The sequence below is a fragment of the Anoplopoma fimbria genome, chromosome 18 (genome assembly GCF_027596085.1).
Source record: "Anoplopoma fimbria isolate UVic2021 breed Golden Eagle Sablefish chromosome 18, Afim_UVic_2022, whole genome shotgun sequence".
Taxonomy (NCBI): domain Eukaryota; kingdom Metazoa; phylum Chordata; class Actinopteri; order Perciformes; family Anoplopomatidae; genus Anoplopoma; species Anoplopoma fimbria.
The window spans coordinates 14,198,363-14,221,141 of NC_072466.1; the positions used below are offsets into that span (position 1 = coordinate 14,198,363).

The 22,779-nt window shown below is 40.1% G+C and overlaps 1 protein-coding gene across 6 annotated transcripts in view; it reads right to left on the bottom strand.

Moving 5' to 3' along the window:
* sipa1l1 (signal-induced proliferation-associated 1 like 1) overlaps positions 1 to 22,779 on the bottom strand; it is a 75,186-nt gene that overhangs the window by 32,239 nt on the left and 20,168 nt on the right. For 4 of the 6 annotated variants that reach the window (XM_054618244.1, XM_054618242.1, XM_054618241.1 and 1 more), the window contains 3 exons: positions 17,648 to 17,715; positions 1,700 to 1,833; positions 1 to 1,398 (listed from right to left, as the gene is read on the bottom strand). The exon at positions 1 to 1,398 is cut by the window's left edge and continues 171 nt beyond it. In XM_054618244.1, coding sequence (XP_054474219.1) covers positions 1 to 1,263 — 1,263 coding nt within the window. In that variant the 5' untranslated portion in view covers positions 1,264 to 1,398; positions 1,700 to 1,833; positions 17,648 to 17,715. Of the gene's footprint in view, positions 1,399 to 1,699; positions 1,834 to 17,647; positions 17,716 to 22,779 lie in introns of those variants that run through there. The other 2 variants (XM_054618246.1, XM_054618245.1) reach the window with 1 other exon arrangement.

The window sequence follows — 22,779 nt, forward strand, 5'->3', positions numbered from 1 at the left end:
CCCATACACTCCACTCTGATTGGAGGCGAGGGAGGACGTGGCCGAAGCAGAAGCGGCAGCAGCAGCCGAGGCACCCGTAGTGGTGTTCTTGCGTTTCGACCCAGATTGCCGACTGTGGATGACCTCATTGAGGTCAAAGAGTAGAGACTGGACATCAAAATGGGCAAAGCCTTTTTGACAAGCCCAGGGTTTGGGAGGCGGGCCACTGTCATCCCCTTTGCCCCCATCTTCAGCATCTGAGCCAGCCCTCGACGTGTCACCCTCCACCTTCACACTGCGCAGCTTACGGAATATTGATTCTCCACCTGTCTCCGACTTTGACCTCCTCTTTAAGTGCTTCTCTCGTTCCTTCAGACGACTGGCGGGACTACCTCTGGCTGGACCTAAAGGTCCGTCAGGCAGGTCCAGTGCAGCCTGTTTTGTTGGGGCCACGGTCAGTAGCTCCGTTAGCTTCTCTGGAGCTGGGCTTCGCTGATCAGGGGCCTCAAAGGACGTGTATCCTTTTAACATGTCAAAGAAGCTCTCTCCTGAAACACCATGTTTGTCTATTGATGAAGTGCTGCCATACTCACGGTGCATGGGTGTCCACCCGGAGAAGGACCAGCCCTCGTTGCCGTCCACATCCAGCTCACTGATTGTGATGTCACTGTTACTGCGCTGGCGGATGCGCCTAATGCCTTTGCGAGGTGAGCCCAGATAGCCATCCGGTGACAGGAAGCGATTGTCCTTTCCCTTGCTCTGCATCTTGTTCTTTAGTGTGTTGTGGATGTTGCGCAGCATAGATGAGTCCTGTGGGCTTATTAGGTGGCCCAGCTTGGCTGACAGATTGATGTGGGCTGTGACTGCTGACGTTCCTCCTCCTCCACTGCCACCACTACCACTACCGCCACTTCCTCCTCCTCCTCCTCCTCCTCCTCCACCTGGTCCCCCTCCAACGAGTCTTTCCCTATCTCCACTTCCTGATCCTGAAGAGCTAGTGGTGTTGGTAGAGCTGGGTGAGTCTGTTTCCACGGTAATATGCCAAACACCCCCTCCTCCACCGTCCTTCCTTGGGGGCCAATCAGCCACACGAGCCCGAACCCCCATCTTGGGGACGCCAGGGTTGGTGCCAGTGGTAGCTGAAGAGGAGATGTGGGCACTCTCACTGCGTGGTGGTGGTGCCCCTCCATTGGGCAGTCGCAGGCGGCGGGTATAGAACTCATCAGAAGCCGGCACTGAGCCCCCAACCGAGCGCTCTGTCTGAGAACGCTTCAGACTGGTCATGATGGAGATTGGAAAGGATGTGGGGAGGGAAGACAGGAGATAAAGGTAGGGATGGGTTGCTGATGATTTTAGAATAGGATCAACATAATGCCCACTGAGTGAAGTAACAAGAGAGTCTCACGGATGCATTTGGACCTGCAGAAAGAGCAAAGAAAAAGAAAACATGAATAGGGCTTATTGTTGAATAAGCAATTGTCAACAAAAGATTGAAATCAATGGTCTTCAAAAATAAAGTGGTAGTAACTACAGTAAGTGTGTAGAATTTCACAAACACCCTACGGCTTAGGAGATGTTGCAAAGTTGACTGGCTTAAAACTTTTTCAAATCAAATACTAAGAAGGTAAAATATATCTTACAAAGAACATTAAATATTAGCCCACACCATTCAAGTTGACCCTTAAGTTTGTATTCTTTTTAAGCAGTAGAGATGCTTTACCTTTCCGGAGCTGAGGCTTGAAGAAAAGAAATGTGTTGATGTTGAACTTTCACAGCTGGTCTCTAGAAAGCAGTCTGCATCACAACCATTCTACCAGAGAACTAGTTTCAGTCTGAAAGGGTCCAACTCAGCAACTGAGAAAAAGAGTAAAGAGAGACGGAGAAAGATGAACGCATATTCTACAGCATCAAATCTTACCTTAATTTCAAATACTTCATTTATAATAGGCAACTTTATAAATCAAGCAATGGGAAACATCTGTATCTCTGTGAAATTTAGAACAATAAGGCCTGCATGCTCATAATGAGTGTTGTCACCATACAAAATGCCCAAATATCACTCAAAATATTGTTTTCCCTTTTTTTGAGTGAAACAAAGCCTGAGGGTTGAGCTGTTTTGTGCTCTGCTTTCTAGTGGTGTGTTAATTCTAGGGTGTACCAATCTGGTGTGCCAACTGTAGAATGTAGTCTAAAAAGCCATTGGTAGTTTTAGGGGTTCACCTTTTTCCTCTTGCTTGTTCATTAGGGAGGTAGGTAAGCTTTATGAATTTTCTCTTGACTAATCTTGGGAAATGGGTAAGTTAACTATATTTCTAATAATTATTTGAAAGTAAACTGTAGAAAACTTTGCCCAAAACAAAGTAATCAGTGCTCGTTATTTTGGGTTTGAATATTACTAATCTTTAACAGAAAGCTATTGTTATAAACGGGGAGTCATTTGGTGTTCATGATTCACCAGGCAGCTTCGGTCTAAGATCGAGCTGGATCAGGGAAGTGTAGAAGCCAGCATTTTTAGCATTTGGGCCATATCAGAGAGTAAATGTTGAGGTATTATGGGCCTTTGCTACATTGATTGAGACCTCTATTTAACATGTCTATAACATGATTCTCAGATTTGAGAAAAGTGTGATGCTGTTGTTGAAGCATTCTTTAAAAGAGCCATGGAATTCATTCCTGTCGTATTTTTGTATAATATACTGGAAAACCGTTTAAATTACAGACGCTTCAGGATGTAATTTGTGTTGCCTTCTACATGGGAGTTGTTTCTATATTGTTAGGATTTTTCTTCATAACATCAAGGATCCATAACACACATGACCTTGGTGTTAAATATCTTGAAGAGACCACACAATGTAGACATTTCCCTGAATGGCTTGGTAGATTCATTTAAATTAGAACCATATGTACAAAAGCAAAGTTGTCTGTGAAAATGTATTTTGTGAAATGTGAGAACTGGACCTTTAATAGAGATTTGGGGTGCTCTGTTGTAGAGTTCTGCAGCTTTGTGGACAGTACTCGCTGTTTGTGAGTCGTTCAGATGGGTGTGTTTGAGCAGCATGAAAACCTAGTCTGGGTTTTGGATTGGCTTTAAACACTCTAGTGTTTGAAGTCTAATAGGCAGAAACTCAAAGATGTTGGTGAGCATTCGTGTGTCTGACTGGGAAACTGGGAAAGCTTTTGATATGTTAAAAGAGGCTTTTAAGTTTTCTATTGAAGACTATATTCTAAAAAAAATACTGAATTTGAAGATAACAAGCAGCAATGTGAGTTGCCTCAACTGGTGTACTAGTAGAACAGACATATAATCCTCTTGGCTTGAAAAAAATTAAACACTTTCAATTCACTCTCAAAATAGATCCTGAATTGAGCAACTGAAAGGGCATGAATATAGATGAACCTCCTTGGAGGGGATGTCCTCGATACCAGCAAAATAATCTAAGCTTATCAAACTTTACTTTACTGCAAATATCAAAATCAGTAGAAACCAATGTAGACCACTCGTTCACCACTCTTTTCAAAGCTCATTCAATTGGACTCAAATCCCCTCAATGCAGAATGACAGAAAAGGTATTGCAATGTGTTAACTTATTAGACACATTTCATCCAATAAACTCCCACAGAGGATTAGCCAATACAACTCAGGTATAGTGTGTAACAAGTAGAATAAACACAGAGAAGAAAATGGTGTGTTGTGGTTGTGAATGAAAATGTGTTCCCTGACAACCAGGTAATTTGGTCCCTTTGTCATTTTCTGTTAAGACTCTATTTAGGGTTCATGAAAGCAGCAACAAAAAACCTGCAGTACTAAACTACCCCAGCTTAAGAAATGGAGAGCCAGAGTCTCTTTTCTCTCTGATAAGGTTGCACAAACAATACAATGCACATAACATTACAAACAGACGACACTGACTTTGCAGCTGTCTTCTTGTACGAAAAAAGGGCAAAATTCCATTTCATTCTCCCAAAACGATAAAAGACAAAGTAAAGTTCCTATTTTTCTATTGACATACACTTAAATGTACACTACAAAAGTATCAGTCCCAAAGTAACAACACTGCATTGCCCTCCACTAAGTCAATGACGCCTTTGAAATCGCACTCAAAAAGTGTATCCCAAATAACTACCTGGAGTTTCTTTCTCTCTCTCTCTCTCCGCTGAGGGCTGGGTAGCACTCTTTAATGAGAGCTGGGGAGATACTGTATGTTATATAAGGAGACTGGGAATTGAAACAAATGAATGTAGCACAGCGTGCCTTTCTGCAGTCACAGAGGACCAATTACACTGACAGATACTCAGTAACCTTTAGCAGTGTCGAAATGAGGTCGATTCCTGAGGAAAATATGAAGCAAAGTGCTGCTAAGTTCTTGCCCAGTAAACTGGAAACTGTTTACAGAGGGACTTATGTTCTTGCATCATATAGATACGGGTGGATCAGAAACACAACATTGCCAAACAATGAAAGCATTGTTTTAATAACCTATCAGGCATTTGATATTAGAGAAACACACTAATACAGATATACACAACAGATACACAAATCCTGTTATTCATAGGAGAGTGAGTTTAATAGGCAATTCAACACAGATGGAAACTGTGCTTAAAACATGACACATGGTATGACAAAAATTGTAGTTTGAACAATTCAAGACTGCTGAAGTATAATTAAAAAAAGATTTGGAGGACTGTAGATTTTGTCTTACATTGTTATAGTTGCACGATAAAGTGCTCACTTTAGCGCCAGTATGAACGTGAGGAATTATTACGGTGGTCAATAACTCTTATATTGCATTGTTTCAAGACAGACTTGAGTAGATATGAACCTGTCCTTTAAAGAGAAGAGATTTATTTTCTATTAGCACTGGTACTTCTGTGAAGCACCGTAAGAGTAGTAATTTTAGATTATTTTTTTGTTGGGTGTGTTGAATTAATAAGCACTTGTTTGTGCCAGGAGGCATTTCATTGAAAGAACTGCTCCAGACAAGGCTAAGTTAATGTCATTCATTAGAAATGTATTATTCATATGTTAAATGGTTAGTCAGCTTTTACACACATTTTTGACATTTTTGAATGTTCAACTGACCTGCTGTGCACAGACCAGATTCTAGGCTTCGCTAGCAGCTGGAATTAATAATTTAAATTGTATCAACTGAAAAAAACACTTTACTTTCCATACAAGTAGAAACAAATTACAGTCTTTTACAGGAACATTCCTGAGAATTTACAGCATATAGTTTATGAAATTTTCTAAGAAACTACGGGGTAATAAAGATGAGCATTAAATTACAACATGTATGAACTCATTCACTGACGAGTACAATATGAAGGTATCATTCTTGATACTATGGTGATATAAAGATATGTAAATGATATTGCACTTATTAGAAATGTCTCTGGCTGCTCCAGTCTAAGGTTGTTGTTGTCAAGCAGCACAGGCGTGCCAGTATGGACACTGTGTGACTATGAATCTGCTCCATCGCACACTGAGTCATAAGCACCTGAAAATTACGGAGCACACAAGATGACTGGTGACTGAAAGAGTCTAGGGCTGAAAAATGGAAAGAGACACAGAAAGACTCTTGAAGAGACGGTACAAAAAAGTTTAGCTGAAGATTCTGTGAGTGAATGTGTGTGTGTGTGTGTGTGTGTGTGTGTGTGTGTGTGTGTGTGTGTGTGTAGCTCAGGTTCAAAGACTGAAACCCTACATCCTCTATTTCTTCTCTCCATTCTCAGAAATACTGTAATTTGAACCGGTTAATATCTTTAGACAATTGCAGAGTGAATTAATGTTCGGTATTCATTAATCAGCCTGTATTGTTGTTGAGGAATATAGATGGTGCTCCCAGGTATGTGTTTAGCGAAGATCACCACTTTGCAATCGCAGAGCAGTTATTAAATGACAGAGGTATGGAGGCAGAAGACAAAAGAAAAACACAAAGTTTGAGGAAACAAAAAACTAAATTCTTTAAGCACACGTCAATTGTGCCGTTGGTTTTTTTTACATGACCTAATCTTTGACAGTTATACACCTGTTTCCAGGCAGACATCCTTACCAAACCAACTGGTGAGGCAAGTCATGTCAGGTCGTGTTTTTTGTAAAGCCAGACAACAACAAAAAAGAAAGAGTGTGAGACCGAGCCCAAGCTCTCTGAAGAGAAACAGGAGGAAGCAAAAGCTTTTGGACATAGAGAAAATAATGAAAGGAACCTCTCAAGTGTAAATTCCAAATGTGATCCCCTTTCTTAGATGAAAGAAAATGGCAGTTACAAATAAACCGAAAGTGTGAGACACTGACTCAAACTTTGACAGCAAGTCATCTCAAAAACACCTGTTTCCAAGATGCCGCTGGGCATATTTGTGACTGTTAGGGCAAGATATACAGTTATACATGCATTTGTTCACGAGTAGGTGTAAATACTGCAGTTCACACAAAGAGTCTTAAGACAGAAAAAACAGGGACAGATTCCAGACTATGACTCAGGCATTCAGTGTGTCTCGTTCTGGGTCTCACACTCAAACAAAGGATACTGATTATGAGGAAAGTTGCATCACATTATTATTTTCTCACCCAAGTCATCTTTCCCAGGCTCAGTGGTATTATTGTCTCAGTTTTCAATTGGTTTAAACTTTGTTTGGGAAGCATTAAACTCTTTTGTAATACTCAAACGTTATTGAATCTAAACTATATGCAGACATTTTCAGAAAAAGAAGTAATGATAGTTTAACACGCTCTCTAGGAATTGCAATTTACAAATACATAAGCAATGACTGCTCTACAGCAACAACGCACATTCAAACCAACAGCAGGTATTTCAAACCTCTCATGTGTTCAAAATGTATTAGCACTGGCCTGGTGTAGCTTAAATGCTACACAGCCTTTTGAGAGCCAAACAACTTTGGATCTCAGCTTGTCTGAGTGTGGATGAGGAAACGGCAGGCCAAGACACACAGGGAAGATAAGAAGTAAAAAATAAATCAAACATTATTCTCTTTGAAAGTTGACAGGCAGTCCAATGTGTGAGAGTTTCAGCTCAGAGCATTTCAAAGTGAAACTGTAATTGTGTGGAAAGATAAACGTGCTTTGCTGTTTTTTCTCCCTCTGCAGAACTCTGCAGTGGGGTGGGGTCTCCGCTCTGGTTCAGTGAGACGTTAAAGGGGCTCGTTGGGTGCCCTGAAGTCTGCCGATGTTGTCTTTTTCTCTCGAGTGTGAAATTGCGAAGGCGTTCTACAACGTACACTCCCCTATCCCCGGCTATCACAGAATGGCAGAGTGAGGAGCAGACATTTGATTGAGTGATGAGAGAGGAATCTGTGTGCTTCTATCAATAGTTAAAATATGTAGCTTTCACTTAATAGTGCAATATTTTTTATTTTTCTATGGTTCCAGGTACCTTTAATGTTTTAATAAAAAATGTGAAAATCTTAAAATAACACTTTAATAAGATTAAAGCATGTCCCCCAATACTGAGCAAAATATCTAGAGCTGCAGTCAAGTGTACGGCTTTTTCTTTTCGTGGCAGTTTCTGACTCATTACCCAAACAGATGTTTTTGAAAGACAGAGTCACAAATAAGAAACGGCTCATTTCCATATTAGTAACTCAGTTCTTAATGAGTCCATTGACTCCTGAATTAGTTTTTTTGTGACTCATGATTTATTGTGATCCTCTTTCTTGCATCTTGCCAAAGCTAGCACGTGCTTTATGAAAATGTTAAATATTCTTACCTTGCTTTGCCAATAACTACAAAAAACTGATCTCCTTTGACTGTGGCTATCTTGATCAAAGCACCTACAAAGATGAAAAGAAATTGAAAAAAGGTGAATGATTTTAGGATTGGCCTCAAATTGTTTAATCTTGGCTAAATACATTTTATTCTATTTAGAATTATAAGCGATGTGAAGATGCAGCAATATCCATCAACTGATGACAGTCAAATCGTGTTAGTGAAGGACCAGATTTTGCACTTGATTGGCTATATTCAATTTAAAATATGCATGTTTGGGGAAGTCACTGCAAATTACATAATCTTAAAAAAATGAAGCATAGATGGCAGATTCTTTTATTTCCTTTTCATGGTATTGTTCTTCAAATCACATTGAAGTCTTTATGCTGTGTCCATAAACACAAAATAAAGTACATTCCGGGTAAACCTCTTTGCCTCACATAACACTCACATACCAGGTCATTAGGAACACCGAGTTAGAACCAATGCAGATTTATACAACCGCCTTGCAATAAATCCTAATTTCATGCAGGTTATAATGTTTTTGTTTCGATTCAACTCCATTGTTGTTTTGGAGGCTGTCGTTCGTGCTGCTGTTTAATTGCACTGCTTTATACTAAAACATGTTCTTAGTATTTTGTCCACCCCCTTTATTGTGAGGGCAGACTAAGGTCCTGTAAAAAGACAAAATATGTACCCCAAAATTGGGATTTAAAATATCAAAAGCAAAATCAAAAAGTCATATTTCTTTCTTGCTAGCTTGTGAACACAACGTTTTCAATGTTTTCAGGGCTCCATGTCTGCGAACTTGCTTACACGCTGTTCGAACACCCCTCACTCCATCCCTCTGGATTCACAGCTATGATGATGCCCCCTTTCTATTGGGAAAAGAAGAGGTAGGAGTGATGTGGAGGGGGGGGGCATTACATGGGTTGAGAGGAGATGGTGACTAAGGCTAAGTGCCACTCTGGGTTTCAGGTCCGCAGTGTACAACAATGACACAAATAGCTATGGCCTCCTACACCCCCTACGTGCAAGTGTGTCCATATTTGTACTGTTGCCACTGCAAAACAGCTGAAAAACACCGGTTATCATACCAGTACATTGAGAATATATATATATTCTCATTTGTTCTGACATGTGTGTGAAGGTACCATATATATATCTTATTATATTATATATGATATATATATATATATATAGCAAGAGGTAGGCAACCTCACGTGTCTGACTGCTCATTCATGTAGTTCAATCAAAGCCACATACCATTAACACAGCAAGACAACGATGCCCGTTTCACCCTCACACACTCTTCCTAGCCTTCCTCCTACTGTGTCTCATGGGTCTAACACTCAAGTTTCCTCTCCTCTGTACCTCCATGATGCAATGGCTTTTTGTCTCTAGTCATTACACATCTACATGCCTTTATCAAGTTAAAACGAATATGAAGAAGATGTGCACATGGGAAATACATGCAAAATTTAATTAAATGAAAAATGTTTGACACAATAACAGGGATACCTGTCCAGCAATCCTATCCAGTAACCATGCATTACATACTACCTTTATGCAAGTTACAATGCTCAACATTTATTGAGTTTTGTTGTTTGTATAATACTGAAATGTGCTCCTGTTATTTTGCCGTTGGCAGTTCAATCACTATTGGACTAGACTTTAAGTGCTGTCGATCCTTATCCAAACATAACCCATATGAACTACATAACTACTGTGCTCTTCACCATCACGTTGGCCTTTAACCATTCACACAAGAGGAATCTGGGTCGCGTGAGCTCTGATGAATCAGGGCGATTCAGCCAATTGTGACGGGTTGATTTATTATTTATGGCAAGCACATGGAATTTTGGGAGGGTGGGGGGGTTGGTCGGTCGGTCGGTATATAGGTACAGTGATTTTCCCTTCAGGCTGATCTGTTATTTACACACTGATAATTGTGACTATGTTACCTCACAGTGCAAAACTATCACTATCATTGAAGGATTCTTTGAGTTGTGCATCTTTGAGATGTCGCTTTTCATTTAACGTGTTCACATGGAGGACTGAGCATGTCCTCAGGGAGCAGCCATTGATCTTCCCAATGATACTGCCAACACAGATAGCTCCACATTTGTGCTGCACTGGTTGATTTGAGCATAACGTATTTCACTGGTCAGATGTAGAAACATGCCCCACTGGTGATTGTAAGGTCCTCTTTGATCTCAATGACATTAAATAGTTTGGGCTTCTGCAGCCCTGATTTTACAGAACATGGATTGTGCACCAGGTGCAGTTTGTCCTGTTAAGATGGTTGGATATTGTGCATGAACTAACACAACTAGTTCAGGCTCTCGATCCGCCTATGAGACGGATAAGTGGCTGCTAAATGTAAATGATGAGGCACAACGAAAGTTAAGAAGGAAATTCTGTAGCACAAATCCAGTTGGCATAAAACCACCTTGCCAAAAAAAAAAAAAAAAAAAGGGATGGGAGGGATGATGCAAGTATGTGGCCGAAGCAATACTATAACTGGCCTGACAGGAGTGGTATTCAGGTCAAATTTCTGTTATTCAATAGAACTACAGGTTCCATGCTGTGAAACGGAGGTTGCATTGTTGTTTATACTTTGTACTTCCCTGTATTTCTTGTCAAACAGCTGTTGGTGCAGATTTTCTGTTGAAAATGAATTGTATCTGTATGTGGTGTTTTGGTTTTCAGCCTGTTCAGCCTGTTCAGCCTGTTCAGCCTCTTGCTACATATACACTTCCTGTCTTTAATATCACAGTTGCTTTGATTAACTGCCTGAAGAATAGATCACTACTGGTAATAATCACTAGTGAAGTGTTTAAATATGAAGATATCCCTGATTATTACTGTAGCTTAAACTGCAATACCTAAACCAAACCCAAGAGGGACACAAAAGTAGTATGAAAGGCTGATTGGGTAATCTAAGAAAAAGTTATTTGAATCTTTGTATTTGAAAGCCTGAAAAGCACGCATTTCTATCTCTGATAAAACCTCAACACTTGCTGACATTTACTGCAAAACGCATGCTGTCACACCTTGTTCCCTCTTGGGTGTCTCCAGAAGACAATAAATAAGTAAACAGTGGAGAGCACCCACCCACCCACACACACACACACACACACACACACATACACACACACACACACACACACACACACACACACACACACACACACACACACACACACAGAGAACAGACTGAGAGGTTCCAATCCATTTACCATAGCTCTTTTGTGGCTAAAAATAAGCAACCAAGCTGCAGGCATCACACTTGAAGGACACTGTTCAGGCTCCTCAGACAGACAGTCTCTGCATTGCTATTATATTGAAAACGTAAAAATATTAATTTAATAAAGATGTGTTTTAGGCAGCGTACTTTACAAAACTAGGTAATTAAACTAAGGTACAGAAATACTTTAACATCATGTTCATCACATTTGTTCTTTAAATGTTCTTACACAAGGTGCATCAAAGAAGCCAGCCAGTCAGAGGTAAGGGGTCAGCTATTATGATGTCTGCTTAGCTGGCATACAAATAGCTTTGGGAAATCCTCTGAATTACATTTTGTGCATTAATGCTAAACTGTTTAACATTTAAGAAAGGGTTATTTTTCCCACTCTTACTTGGTAAGGCTGTCTGTCCGTAAAATGGTCTGTCTTCAGCAGTGAGGTAACATTGTCAAAAAAAAAAAAACATAATCAGGTGAAACTTGGCTTTAAATGAACTCTATAAAAAACCAATCTGTCTTTATCCATTTAATTACATCTAATAGAGTAATATGTCATTAAAATAGTTCCACACACTAGGCGAATGGCTCTGTCAGCTGTGCTCAGACAACAGCAACGAAGCCGCTTGGTCCTCTGCAAGAGCCACCTCCGCACCAGCACCAAGAGCCCTCTAATCTGTGCCAATCAGATGACGCCTAACAGCCTTTTGTTGTTGCATTGGGCTCGAGTACATGCCCCCTCCTCATTCCAACAGCCACTGCAGACCCCTAGCAAAATGATGGCTAACGTAGCAAAAGCAGGCACAGCAGTGATGGTGACAGAAATAGCAGAGTGGTGATTAATAGAGGGAAAAAAAAGATCTGTGGTGCAATTAACATGGTGGCTCGGGGCTGATGTACTGTAGATAGATTTTTCAAGAAAAGGGAGTGAAGAGAGGGTGTTAGGAGAGAGGATGGAGAAGAGATATGAAATAAATTAAATGAATTAGAGAGTGGGGAGTTTTACGAAAGGGCCATTATAACCACGGGAAAAGGAGGAAGTATCTAAAAATATATACGATAAGTACATCTCACGAGCTTTGTTTCAATTGTGTACTGGAAAGATCAATATTAACTGGTAACACAGGGTGCATTTTCATTCACAAGAAAGAAGTCCCCGGAATGAATTAAAATGTCTTGTTATCCATTGCCTCATAGCAAAGGTTACTTCTTAAGATAGAGAGAGAAAGCCATAGATTACAGCAATCAGAAAAAAAAGCAGCAGATTTCCAAAATGGCGCTGCTCTGCGTGGGCTGGAACAGCACTGCAGTAAGTAGAGGAGTGAGTGGGACTGAGAACTGAAAGCAGCTCTCTCTTCAATACTTGTGTATGTGTGGCTTCTATGCAAGAAGACAGGGGAGGAGAGACGGACAGACATGGCGACAGCAGAGGAGAAATGACACGCATGAAAAATGACATGTAAGAAAGGGAAATATGAATGAAGTCAGAGAGAATAGCACAGATTTGAGCTCTCAATCTCAGAGCACTTGCACATTTTACATTACATCTAAAAGTGCATCTTTTTCTCAAAACATTTCCTTTTACAATCAACACTTAAATGAATTAAGATTAGAATGACATGGTAGTACAAAATGCAAACCATAATTTGGCGTTTCATTTTTACAGCTTTCCTTTTTTTTTTTTTACTAAATGAACCAAGATACTTTACAATGAGTAAGATCTTGGGAAGATAATAATGAGAATAAATATGAAGCAAAATTTTAATTATACTCCCCACTTGTTTTCAACGTGGATAATAACAGTCAACACATACAGTAAAAAGTTATATATGCAGCTAGTTTTGCATAGAATATTTATCACTCTGGCTCAAATGGCACTTTATATGGTTTTTGGATCAATGGATCACAATCAGTCCTCTATAAGAACACCCACACTAATACAACCCTACTGGTGAAAAGGAGCAAGTCAAGCCCTTTGTCTTGAGCTACTAGGTACGACAGCATTTTATCAGACAAAATGCTAAAGTTAAACTAATATTAAAGTGGCAGTTTAGACTTTATACATAAGGCGTCGATAAAGTAAAAGTTGAATACACGCGTCTGTAATGTGCAGTGAATATATAGTAGGGAAACCTTGTTCCCTTTCTTGTTGCTGTCCGACACAGCCTTTGCTTCGGCCAAGGAAGCTGTCTCACATTCCAATAGGAAACACATCTCAGCCACTTCCTGCTTCCCGTGAGGAAGTGACAGGTCAGACAGGGAATGGGTGAGCCAGTCACACTCATGACTGAAGTCTGGAGTGAAATTCAAGAAAAAATAAAAAAACTACTTACAAACTGGTTCTACAATAGCTTAATAAACAGCTGATTATCTGCTTAAGTGTTTGGGTGTGTTGACACTACTCTGCTGTTTTTACAACACATGCTCTGCTTCCATTAAGACTGCTTCCATTGTCCCTTCTTACTGCTGCCACCATTTCCTTACTACCAGTTTGTTTTAATTCCTGCTAGTCTTTGTTACTGCAGACAGTTACTTGCTTAATTGCATAAATAAAAAAAGTCACAGCATGTGTACTTTACTAGACTTTTTAAAGAGGTTATTAATAAGTCCCCCAGACTCTAATTAGTCTCAGACATCACACACCTGCCTGCTATTTTGAAGCACTTAGTGACATCTGTATGTGAGTGCTATATAAATAAACAAACAGTAGTAGAATAGCAGAGACGAAAAAGCGTTAAGACTGGGTTTACATGCCAAGCAGGTTTTATTGCCACACAAACCAGCTATATTGCAATAACACAAGCTCTGACGATAGCATAAAACAAAACAACAAAGGTTTTTGTTGCTTCAACATTTCCTGTTTCTTCTTCTTCTTTTGTGCTCAGCACTCAATAGTCACTGAAAGATTTATGTCTTGCATCTTTAAACAGTACAACAGGGTTCTCCCCAGAGAATGTAAAAGTGATATCACGCAAATGTGATCCCTTACTTCAAACCTTTTTTGGCACAAAACGCTGTCTTGCCTTAATCTAAGAGGAGCTAATGATAGTATTTAGGGTCCTTTCTTTCAAAATTCATTTTCATAACGATTGCTTAAATTGAACATACAGGACATTTTTTTAAGACAGTACAGTGTAATGTTCATTTTATGCAGTATTTAGGCACACTTTAGACACCATCCATGTAAATGCATATCATCACTGTGCCTTTTTCTCCAGAACAATATGAAAACATTCTGTGGAAAGCCTTGCACAAGATCGTCTATAGGGCAACCCAAAACAAGCACCCACATCTGTAACATTAGTCGTGATGGAAACAACGTATCAATAATGAGACTAAAATCTTAATAGTTTAACAAAAGTCCTGAAAGAAACCCTGTAAATGTCATTCTTCTTTCCTTCTGCCTGCACTGCAGCCATCATCCATAAGGTAGCAAAGGTGGTGGTGGTTAGAATAATATCCGACGCTACAAAACAAACCCATTTACTGAATTTGACACTGGACAGCAGTGACCCATGGTTACTCAGACAGAGGCCATTGTCCAAACCTACACACTGCTAATAGACCCTGTGGCAGTAAGGACTAAATTGCAGTTCATGGGGCTCCTGCTGACTGGTAGGCAGAGGTTTTTGCCCAATTACAGGGGGAAAGGGATGAAGCAGGATGAGGGCGGCCGCTAGAATAGCGCTAATGAGGACGTGGTATGATTGCTGTGGGACTGGAGAGACACGCGCTCATTTGTGCCCACAGCGAGCGTATTCGATTGGTTAGAGGAGGGCCAGAATGAAGAGGCAGAGAGAGCGACAGAGACAGATAGGGAGAGATAATGGAAGTGAGAAGGATTGATTCCTCACTCAATGTGAGAGCATGTGGGAGGATATGAGATGCTGAGACTGAAAGTGGGAAAGAGAGAGATAGATACAAAAAGTAAGTGTGTAGTCAGTCCATCGAGTCAATTATTCTCTCTTTTCTTTCCATCCATCCATCCCATCCAAACATAGCCGACAGAGGCGGCGCTGGGGGGAACCATCCATAATGGCACATGTCCTCAGAGTCCAGGCTGGCTAGGTGCGAAAACATCTACGCCTGTAATACAACCGGCTATTCTTTGTCAAGGCCATGCAGCATTTACTAGAAGCAGAACAAAACCTGGAAAACCGGAGCAAACATGTGACAGGAAGGGAAGGCTCGGCTCAAAGAGATTCCATTTCCATTCAGACATCATTGAATGGGCTCGTGTGGACGTAGCGGTCCATTGTAACAGACTGAATGTAGAGACTTTGCATCCTTTACATCCACATCCACAAGTAATGTCATGAATACTGTATGAAAAGGAAAATATTCTTGGAAGAAAAAACGTAAAATGAAACCTTGATACTTTGCCTCAGTCATTGTGGCTCGATACCATCTGAACTGACACTCACTGACCACTGCTGGTTTCTTTTAAAAAAGGTGCAAGATCTGAGATTTGAAACATTTTCTTTTGCTTCTCAAAGACTTTCGGCATGTTGAAGGCGAGTCAGCCACTTATAGTTAGCGGTCGAGAGTGAGATAACGATACTAAAAGGTGAAAGTGCCGACAGAGCAACAGTGTTTACCTGAGGGTGAACTGGAGGGTGGGTGCTGCACCTCCGTGACCACACTGTCGGTCCAGACAGCATTTTCAGCTGTAACCACCGTAGGAGTGGAGAGCAGCGGCCGTAAAAAACAACCAGTAAGACACGCTAGCATGCAATAACATGCACTTAAAGCAAACATGGTCGGCCCGGCTATGTCAACAGAGCAAGAAGAAGCTCAGATGACAACACACACAGAGGGAGACTGAACCCCCTTTGGTCCAGTGCCATGTTCATTTTAGAATAAAAGAAACGTACATTCATTCTCTCAGTATATTCCTTTCCTCCACTTTCTTTTATCATCTCCATGTCTCTTCCCTGGTGTGGTTTTCTGTCACTTTCCACCAGCGTTCAAATGGACCGGTACACAGTACTGGCACTTCTACATTCTACTTTTTGGCGTATCATAACTTTTTCACCGGCACCCTTCTCTGCCCTCTCCGTGTCAGGTTATCTGGATGATTCATAACGGCGCCGTGCTGTCGTTTTTTGTGACACGCCTCATTAGCCCCATGAAGATAAAAACAATGTTGAGAGCAGGACGAGCCGACACACGGCTCTGTACAGAGAAGCCAGGGGTGGGAACATTTATTAATATGTTTGCCAACATTTATTTGTTGGCAAATACAATAAATTAAACATTATTTACAAGTGTTCTGAACCTGCTCTTATGTATTTTACAGGGCAAATACTGCACGAAACATTACATGTTCAGACAAAGGCTGTGATATCTGTAAATAATAGAATTATTATTTATCTATAAGTTAGTTTGGTCTTAACACTAAGTTGATGAAGAAGATGTATGAAGCCCAAATATAATAACTGACATAATAAGTGTAACATGCTTAAATAAATGATAAATAGGAATTAGTAGCAAGAGATAGCAGATACCAGCAGAAACACACGCCAACATGTGATAAGGGGAGTACTGGCACTTTTTTTTTTTTTTTTCACTCAAAGCAATGCTCTCCACACTATCTCTTATTCCTGGTCGTTTTCCCCCTCCCTCCTTGTATGAACATAGTGGTGTCTGTATGTATGTATGTATGTATGTATGTATGTATGTATGTATATATGTGTGTGTGTGTGTGTGTGTGTGTGTGTGTGTGTGTGTGTGTGTGTGTGTGTGTGTGTGTGTGTGTGTGTGTGTGTGTGTGTGTGTGTGGGAGGAGAGCAGCTTTGCTGGTTGGAGGAGGAGGTGAAAGAGAGAGAAAAAGAAGCGAGAGAGGGAAAGAAACACAGAGAGAGACAGAGAGCGAAGCATTTACTGGAACAAAACATGCTGTTTCTGTCTCATAGATAAGAGCCGCCTACTCACCATGTTTTATCTCACAGCAGACTACTCCTCATTTTTACAATCTATATTATTCCCTTAGTTTTAGGTAGTATTTAATATGAATATTCTATGGCTATCTTACTGTATTTTTAGCCTAGGACAACCAGAACATTATCCTTTGGCATTTTTGCCACCCAACTGAACTATGTTAGAGTTGCTAGACCAAACCATCTGTCGAGTGTGTCTGTCGAAAATATAGGATGGGGAATTTACACTTTTAAATGCTGGGGAAAACGTATTCACTTGACTGTGGACAATCGGAATAACATATTTCAAATCAAATTAGTGGCTTTGCCTTTCTAACACAGTCCCAGTGATTATCAACAAATCCTTCATAAAGTGGGGGAATGCAGTCGAATTTGATCCTCAATAGAAAAAACAAAAACAAATAATAGGCAAGAAATGTTTAGAGAATGAAAATGGCATGGGAATAGAAAATAATGGCTGGTCATTTGTTCAGAGAGTATAAAGGGAGGCCTGTCGTTAAAAACCTAATGGCACTAAATATCTATCAGCAAATTTTCACCAAAGGTGGCAACGATGACAGACTAAAATGGGTCTTCTGTAACAGCTCTGTAGTACAGGGTAATTCATTTAATGAAGTGTCTTTTTTATGAAAGAATAAGCGCAACAGAAGAACAATTATTTTTAACCAAACAATGGGTACCTGATGAATTTAACTCAAACTTAACAGAACCAGTTTACAGACCACAGACCATCAAACCCAACTGATTAAGTCAGATACTCACCGAGGATCCCAGTATCTTGTCCAGGCCAGTGAACTCCAGATGACGCTGTCTGAAGGCTGTCAAAGACCCTGAAAGAGAGACAGATATATATTTTTTTAATTAAGAATGAAATATATATGAAGAAATATGTACATATTTTAAAACATTTAGCATCAGGACTAAGTCTAAAGTGTTTAACAAAGTAAGGTTTAAGTCAAGATGCCTGTATTTAGGAAGAAGTAGGCATACAGCTGGATAAATAAGCAATGATCATACTGCATGAGTTGTGTGAGAGTTTGTAAATGGATGATTTGTTATAGTTTTGCTGTTAAATGCAGCCTCTCATTTATTTCAAATCCTCAACACTAAACTCCGAACGCTAACAAATCCTAATGTGTCTCCTCTTCTTCATCATCAAAGAGCAGTGAACAAAACAGTCAGGTTGCAGCTCCCAACTTTTAGCCCAAGCTGACCACTTCCATTTTCTGTTAAAATGACCAACGACTCCGGCGGCAGGTCATATCAGTGGACTGAATGTTTTTGGAGTTCCCAGAACTCCTACAGAGTAATACATCTTCTCGCTCATGTCAGGTCAACAGGAGTCACATTCGCCTCGTTAATCTTTCATTCACATTACCTCATCAACTTGAGCTTATAAACTTAAGTTTTGAACTAGGACCGTCACTATCTGGACCAAATGGTCTGTGGCAAACTTAGCAAGCTAACTAATGAATATTTTATTGATTAAACGTAAGTTGAAAAGTAGCTGAGCTATTAATCAATTATCAAAATTGTTGTGAATAAATTTTCTGTCGATTGATTAATTACTTGACTAATAATTTCAGCTCTACAAGATTGAGAAACATGACAAGATACTGGCTCTCTGGATTATAACCATGTTGCATATCCAGCTTAGTTTTTGTATTATAATGCTAACCGGTACTCAGCATAGCAAAACATATTCTCACATTCATCAAGACTAAACCTGTCCAAAATTCCAAAAGTCTTTATCTGATACCCTTATATAAAAAACTAAATCACACTGAGGACATGACCTGTTCACAACAATGCACAACAGAGTCCTGATGGGAAAAAAAAGAAGGAGGACGAACACAGAGATAACAACAAGAGCCTTGGTTTTTCTTTTCAAATGCAAATTCTGAACTATGACCAGGGGAAAAGGGTGCATAAGTTAATGACAGCCTGCAAATAAATCCATTACAAATTGTAGGAATGATTGAAGGGGATTTCCTGCTTTCAGTTAAAAATCAGCTAAAATAAAGTCTCTGGGGAAACATAGCAGTGCTGATGTTAATGGGGTATCTCAAATTGGCAGTGGTAATCCAACTTTAAGGACCATTACGCTAACAAGACTCTAAAATCATCATGACTATAATAATAATAATAATATAAAATATATGTCATCCATGATCTACATTTATGACGCTCATAGCCAGCCTGTGTTGATGGCACTAAAGAAGAGAGTGCAAAAGAAAAATCACAGCACAATAGGTGACAAAGGTTAACAAGAGTGCAGTGTCCAGTGTATTCACAGCTATACAAGTGATCTGGCAATTGTTTTTAAACACACACACACACACACACAACACACACACACTTCAATTCCTCTCCGTGGAGGTTGGCTGGATTTCCTGGAGAGCTGAGGAGGAAGCAGCAGCCGCCGACTCTGCAGACTTAATATAAGTTCCGTCTGCGTGGTCCTGTGAAATTATTTGGTTTTTTTGCTTGTGATGATTTGAACTCATTACAACCAACTTTAAAATTCTGCTACCGACCAGAAATCGCCAATTCAGTAATTTTCGTGTGAGCCCTGACTCATGGCACCATGGTTTGACAAATACAATCTGCACAGGCTTGACGTGATGTGATTGAGAGTTTTACTAAACCAGCTCTGCACAAGACAAAAATATACCTGAGAAGTAAACTGGCATAATGACTTTTTTTTAATTTAATTTTTTTTAAAGGAATTGCGAGGTAAACGTTGTCTCTTATAACCTGAAAGAAGATGTATCCAAGATAACATGCAGCATATTGTCCTCATTGTTTCATAACTGAGATTAGATCAAACTTGAGTTTCATATTTGGTTTCAAGGATTTCATCCAACAAAATGGGTTTTAACAGCTAGTCTCCTGTGGCAGTGCTACGTGTATTTTCAGTTGTATTCAACACCTGGTAATGATTTGGGAAGTCGTTAAGCAGAGGTGGTAAGTGATGTGAACATGCCATAAACCAATTACTGTCATCAGCTAAGCTTAATGAGAAAAACACTAACACATCTCATCAGTTCACTGGAGGATTTTTCTCCATCATCAAAGTTATAGAGCCTTTACTGTGCGATATAGTGCCTCTGCCATTTCACCCCGTAGGTATGTATTATTAAAAAGTGTAATCATTTAGTCTTTAATTAGCTAAGAAACACTGCTTCTCCGTCAAGCCGTCAGAGTTACCATGGAGCCCACACTATCACTAACTGCACTCCCTGCATAAATATTATCAAACTTTTGGAAAAACCAAAAAGCAATTCCGGAGAGAAGCAGACACAAGGGTCGACAATATTTGTTTGAAGGATATATCAGTATGTTAAACTGATTCAGCAAAGAAAACAGGTTAAAAAAGATAAACGATAGAAGCTAAAGCCTACAGATCACAGTGAATAAATTAACCACCACATAACCTGGCGATCCAGACAGAAGACAATGAAATTAGGGAACACGGTTCCCATTAGGCTTGTTAGGTCTTTATTCACTGTTACAATCATTAAAAAGCAAAAGCAGCATGTGCAGTGTTTCCGTACAGGTTTTTGTGAGACTACGGTGGGTGGAGCCTAGAAATTTAAATGAAATGCATCAATCTGTTGCACTTTGAGACCAACATTAAAGAGACTACATGTGTGATCTTTGCTGTGTATACATTCAGTAGCTTGAGTGCTAACAGTAGTTCACGAGTATCATTATTACATGTGAACCAGGCACAACGTTAAACCATGGCTTGCTTGAATTCCACAAAACCAGCCGGAAAATGAAGCACCAGTATGAGCCAGAAAAAAACCCAAAAAACTGCATATCCTCTATTCCTAAACTACAAACATATTCTTATATTCCAATCCTTTCCTCCAAACTTAAACAAATTTACTCTCCAAATCCATTTGTATCCTCTGTTCCCAAACAGTCAGCTTCATTACCATCTCTCTATATGCCAAGACATTAGCACAGACGGCTAACCTGGACCTTGGACCGCTTTGTAGTCTGTTTCTGCATGCAGGCATTCAGCCTAAGGAGGCTTGCTAATGGACCACCCGTGTCAATATGGGGGAAACCTTCTACTCTATACAAACTGGAACACATGGACAGTTACTCAGCACACACACACACACACACACACACACACACACACACACACACACACACACACACACACACACACACACACACACACACACACACACACACACACACACACACACACACACACACACACACACACACACACACACACACACACACTTTTTACCACTATGCACAGTTGCTTGGTTGATGACTGGACACACATAACCCAAGCATGAGTCAACTTTACAACAAATCTCTGGCATCCCATCATACTGTATCTCACACTCTCCAATCTCCTTTCCCTGGTCGACAGAACTGCCGATGTTATCTTGGGCTAGTACAGCCTGCTTTAACCCCGTTACAGGACTCCCTTTTTAGGTCGTATGGCTGAGAAATCTTGAGTCTGATTAATGTTCAAAAAGTGTCTGAGAGTATTCACATTAATGACCCACAATTTCGGGAAAATAATAACAAAATACGCAATTGTAATGAGCATACCAACCGGGATGAGACATACAGTACAGTAACTAAGTGGACCACCTTTTGTTCCACTGGTGGTGACTACTGCTGCATGTCCTAACTTCGATTGGCTTACCAAGGCCACACAGCTCACAGGAACTTGTCCATTAGTCATGCTCTGTTAATGTTACTAGTTAATGATTGTGAGTCCTGTTACAACACATTTATGAAGCGTTGCCTCAGTCTGTGGGTTCACACGACACATGGGAGTTAAATAAGAAACCAAAACTCTAGGTTTGACAGCTTTTTTTCCCCCCCCAGAGTTCAACGAAAATCCAAAATACTGTCTGTGATTCATAAAAGATGGCTGCTCAGCAGGCTTGATAACCTGGTTAAACAAGTTCAACATTATCTAAATAATGTATTCAACATGATTAAATTGTACACAAATAATTAGTATAAGAAAAGCAATGGACTTAGAGCTTTAAAGCAAAACAGCATCATTTATTCAAGCTCGTCCGGGGAAGTACAGGGAGCTGCAACTGTGACCAATACTGTGACTGCTAGATAGGATAACTCTAAATAGTTTCAGGGAAAAGCAGACAGACGATGGCACAGTAATGAAAAAAGGAGATGCAGGTTTTTTGGCGAGGAGAGAAAAACAGAGAAAGGAAGAAAAAGAGAAGGGCAAAACAGGTCAGAGCTGCTAAAGCCATCATGTGGGCTGGCAGGAGAGTTCATGTCTTAGGCCAAAGCCACAAGCTTCTCCACATGCTTTTACACCGGCCCCTGGAGCGAGGCACAGAGCAGCATACTGCAACTTCGGAATTAAGACAAATCAAAAAAGATAGATCATTCTGGAAGTCATTTGAACCGTGAGGGCTCTTTGAGAAGTCAATTCTGAAATTCAACGTCAGCTTTTGCTTCTAAGAGATTATCAAACATACTCTTGCCTCTCAGCTACACTTTACCTTTGATTTAGAGACAATGGCTGCCTTGTAAAGTCAAGTACTAAATGTAAAATTCAATCTGCAAAACATTCCATAAATGGAGAGTTTACACGACCAACTGTTTATTTCCTTCCTGAGGAAATTTGAAACACGTTCCTTCCATACGCTTTAAAACTAAACCCAATATGAACAAAGAAAACGCCGTGATTAAGAAGAATGTGTACTTTGCCAAAGTTTTTCAGGAGACAGCTTGACAATACAAATCATGCTGTCAGTGGTATACTGGGTTCAGACAGAGCATTAGCTCAAGTTGCAGGTCGTAAAAGAGACAACATCCAGATGTCTGGCAGAATGCACAAGAACGCAGAAAAGGATTTAAGGAGCCAGCTCTCTTCC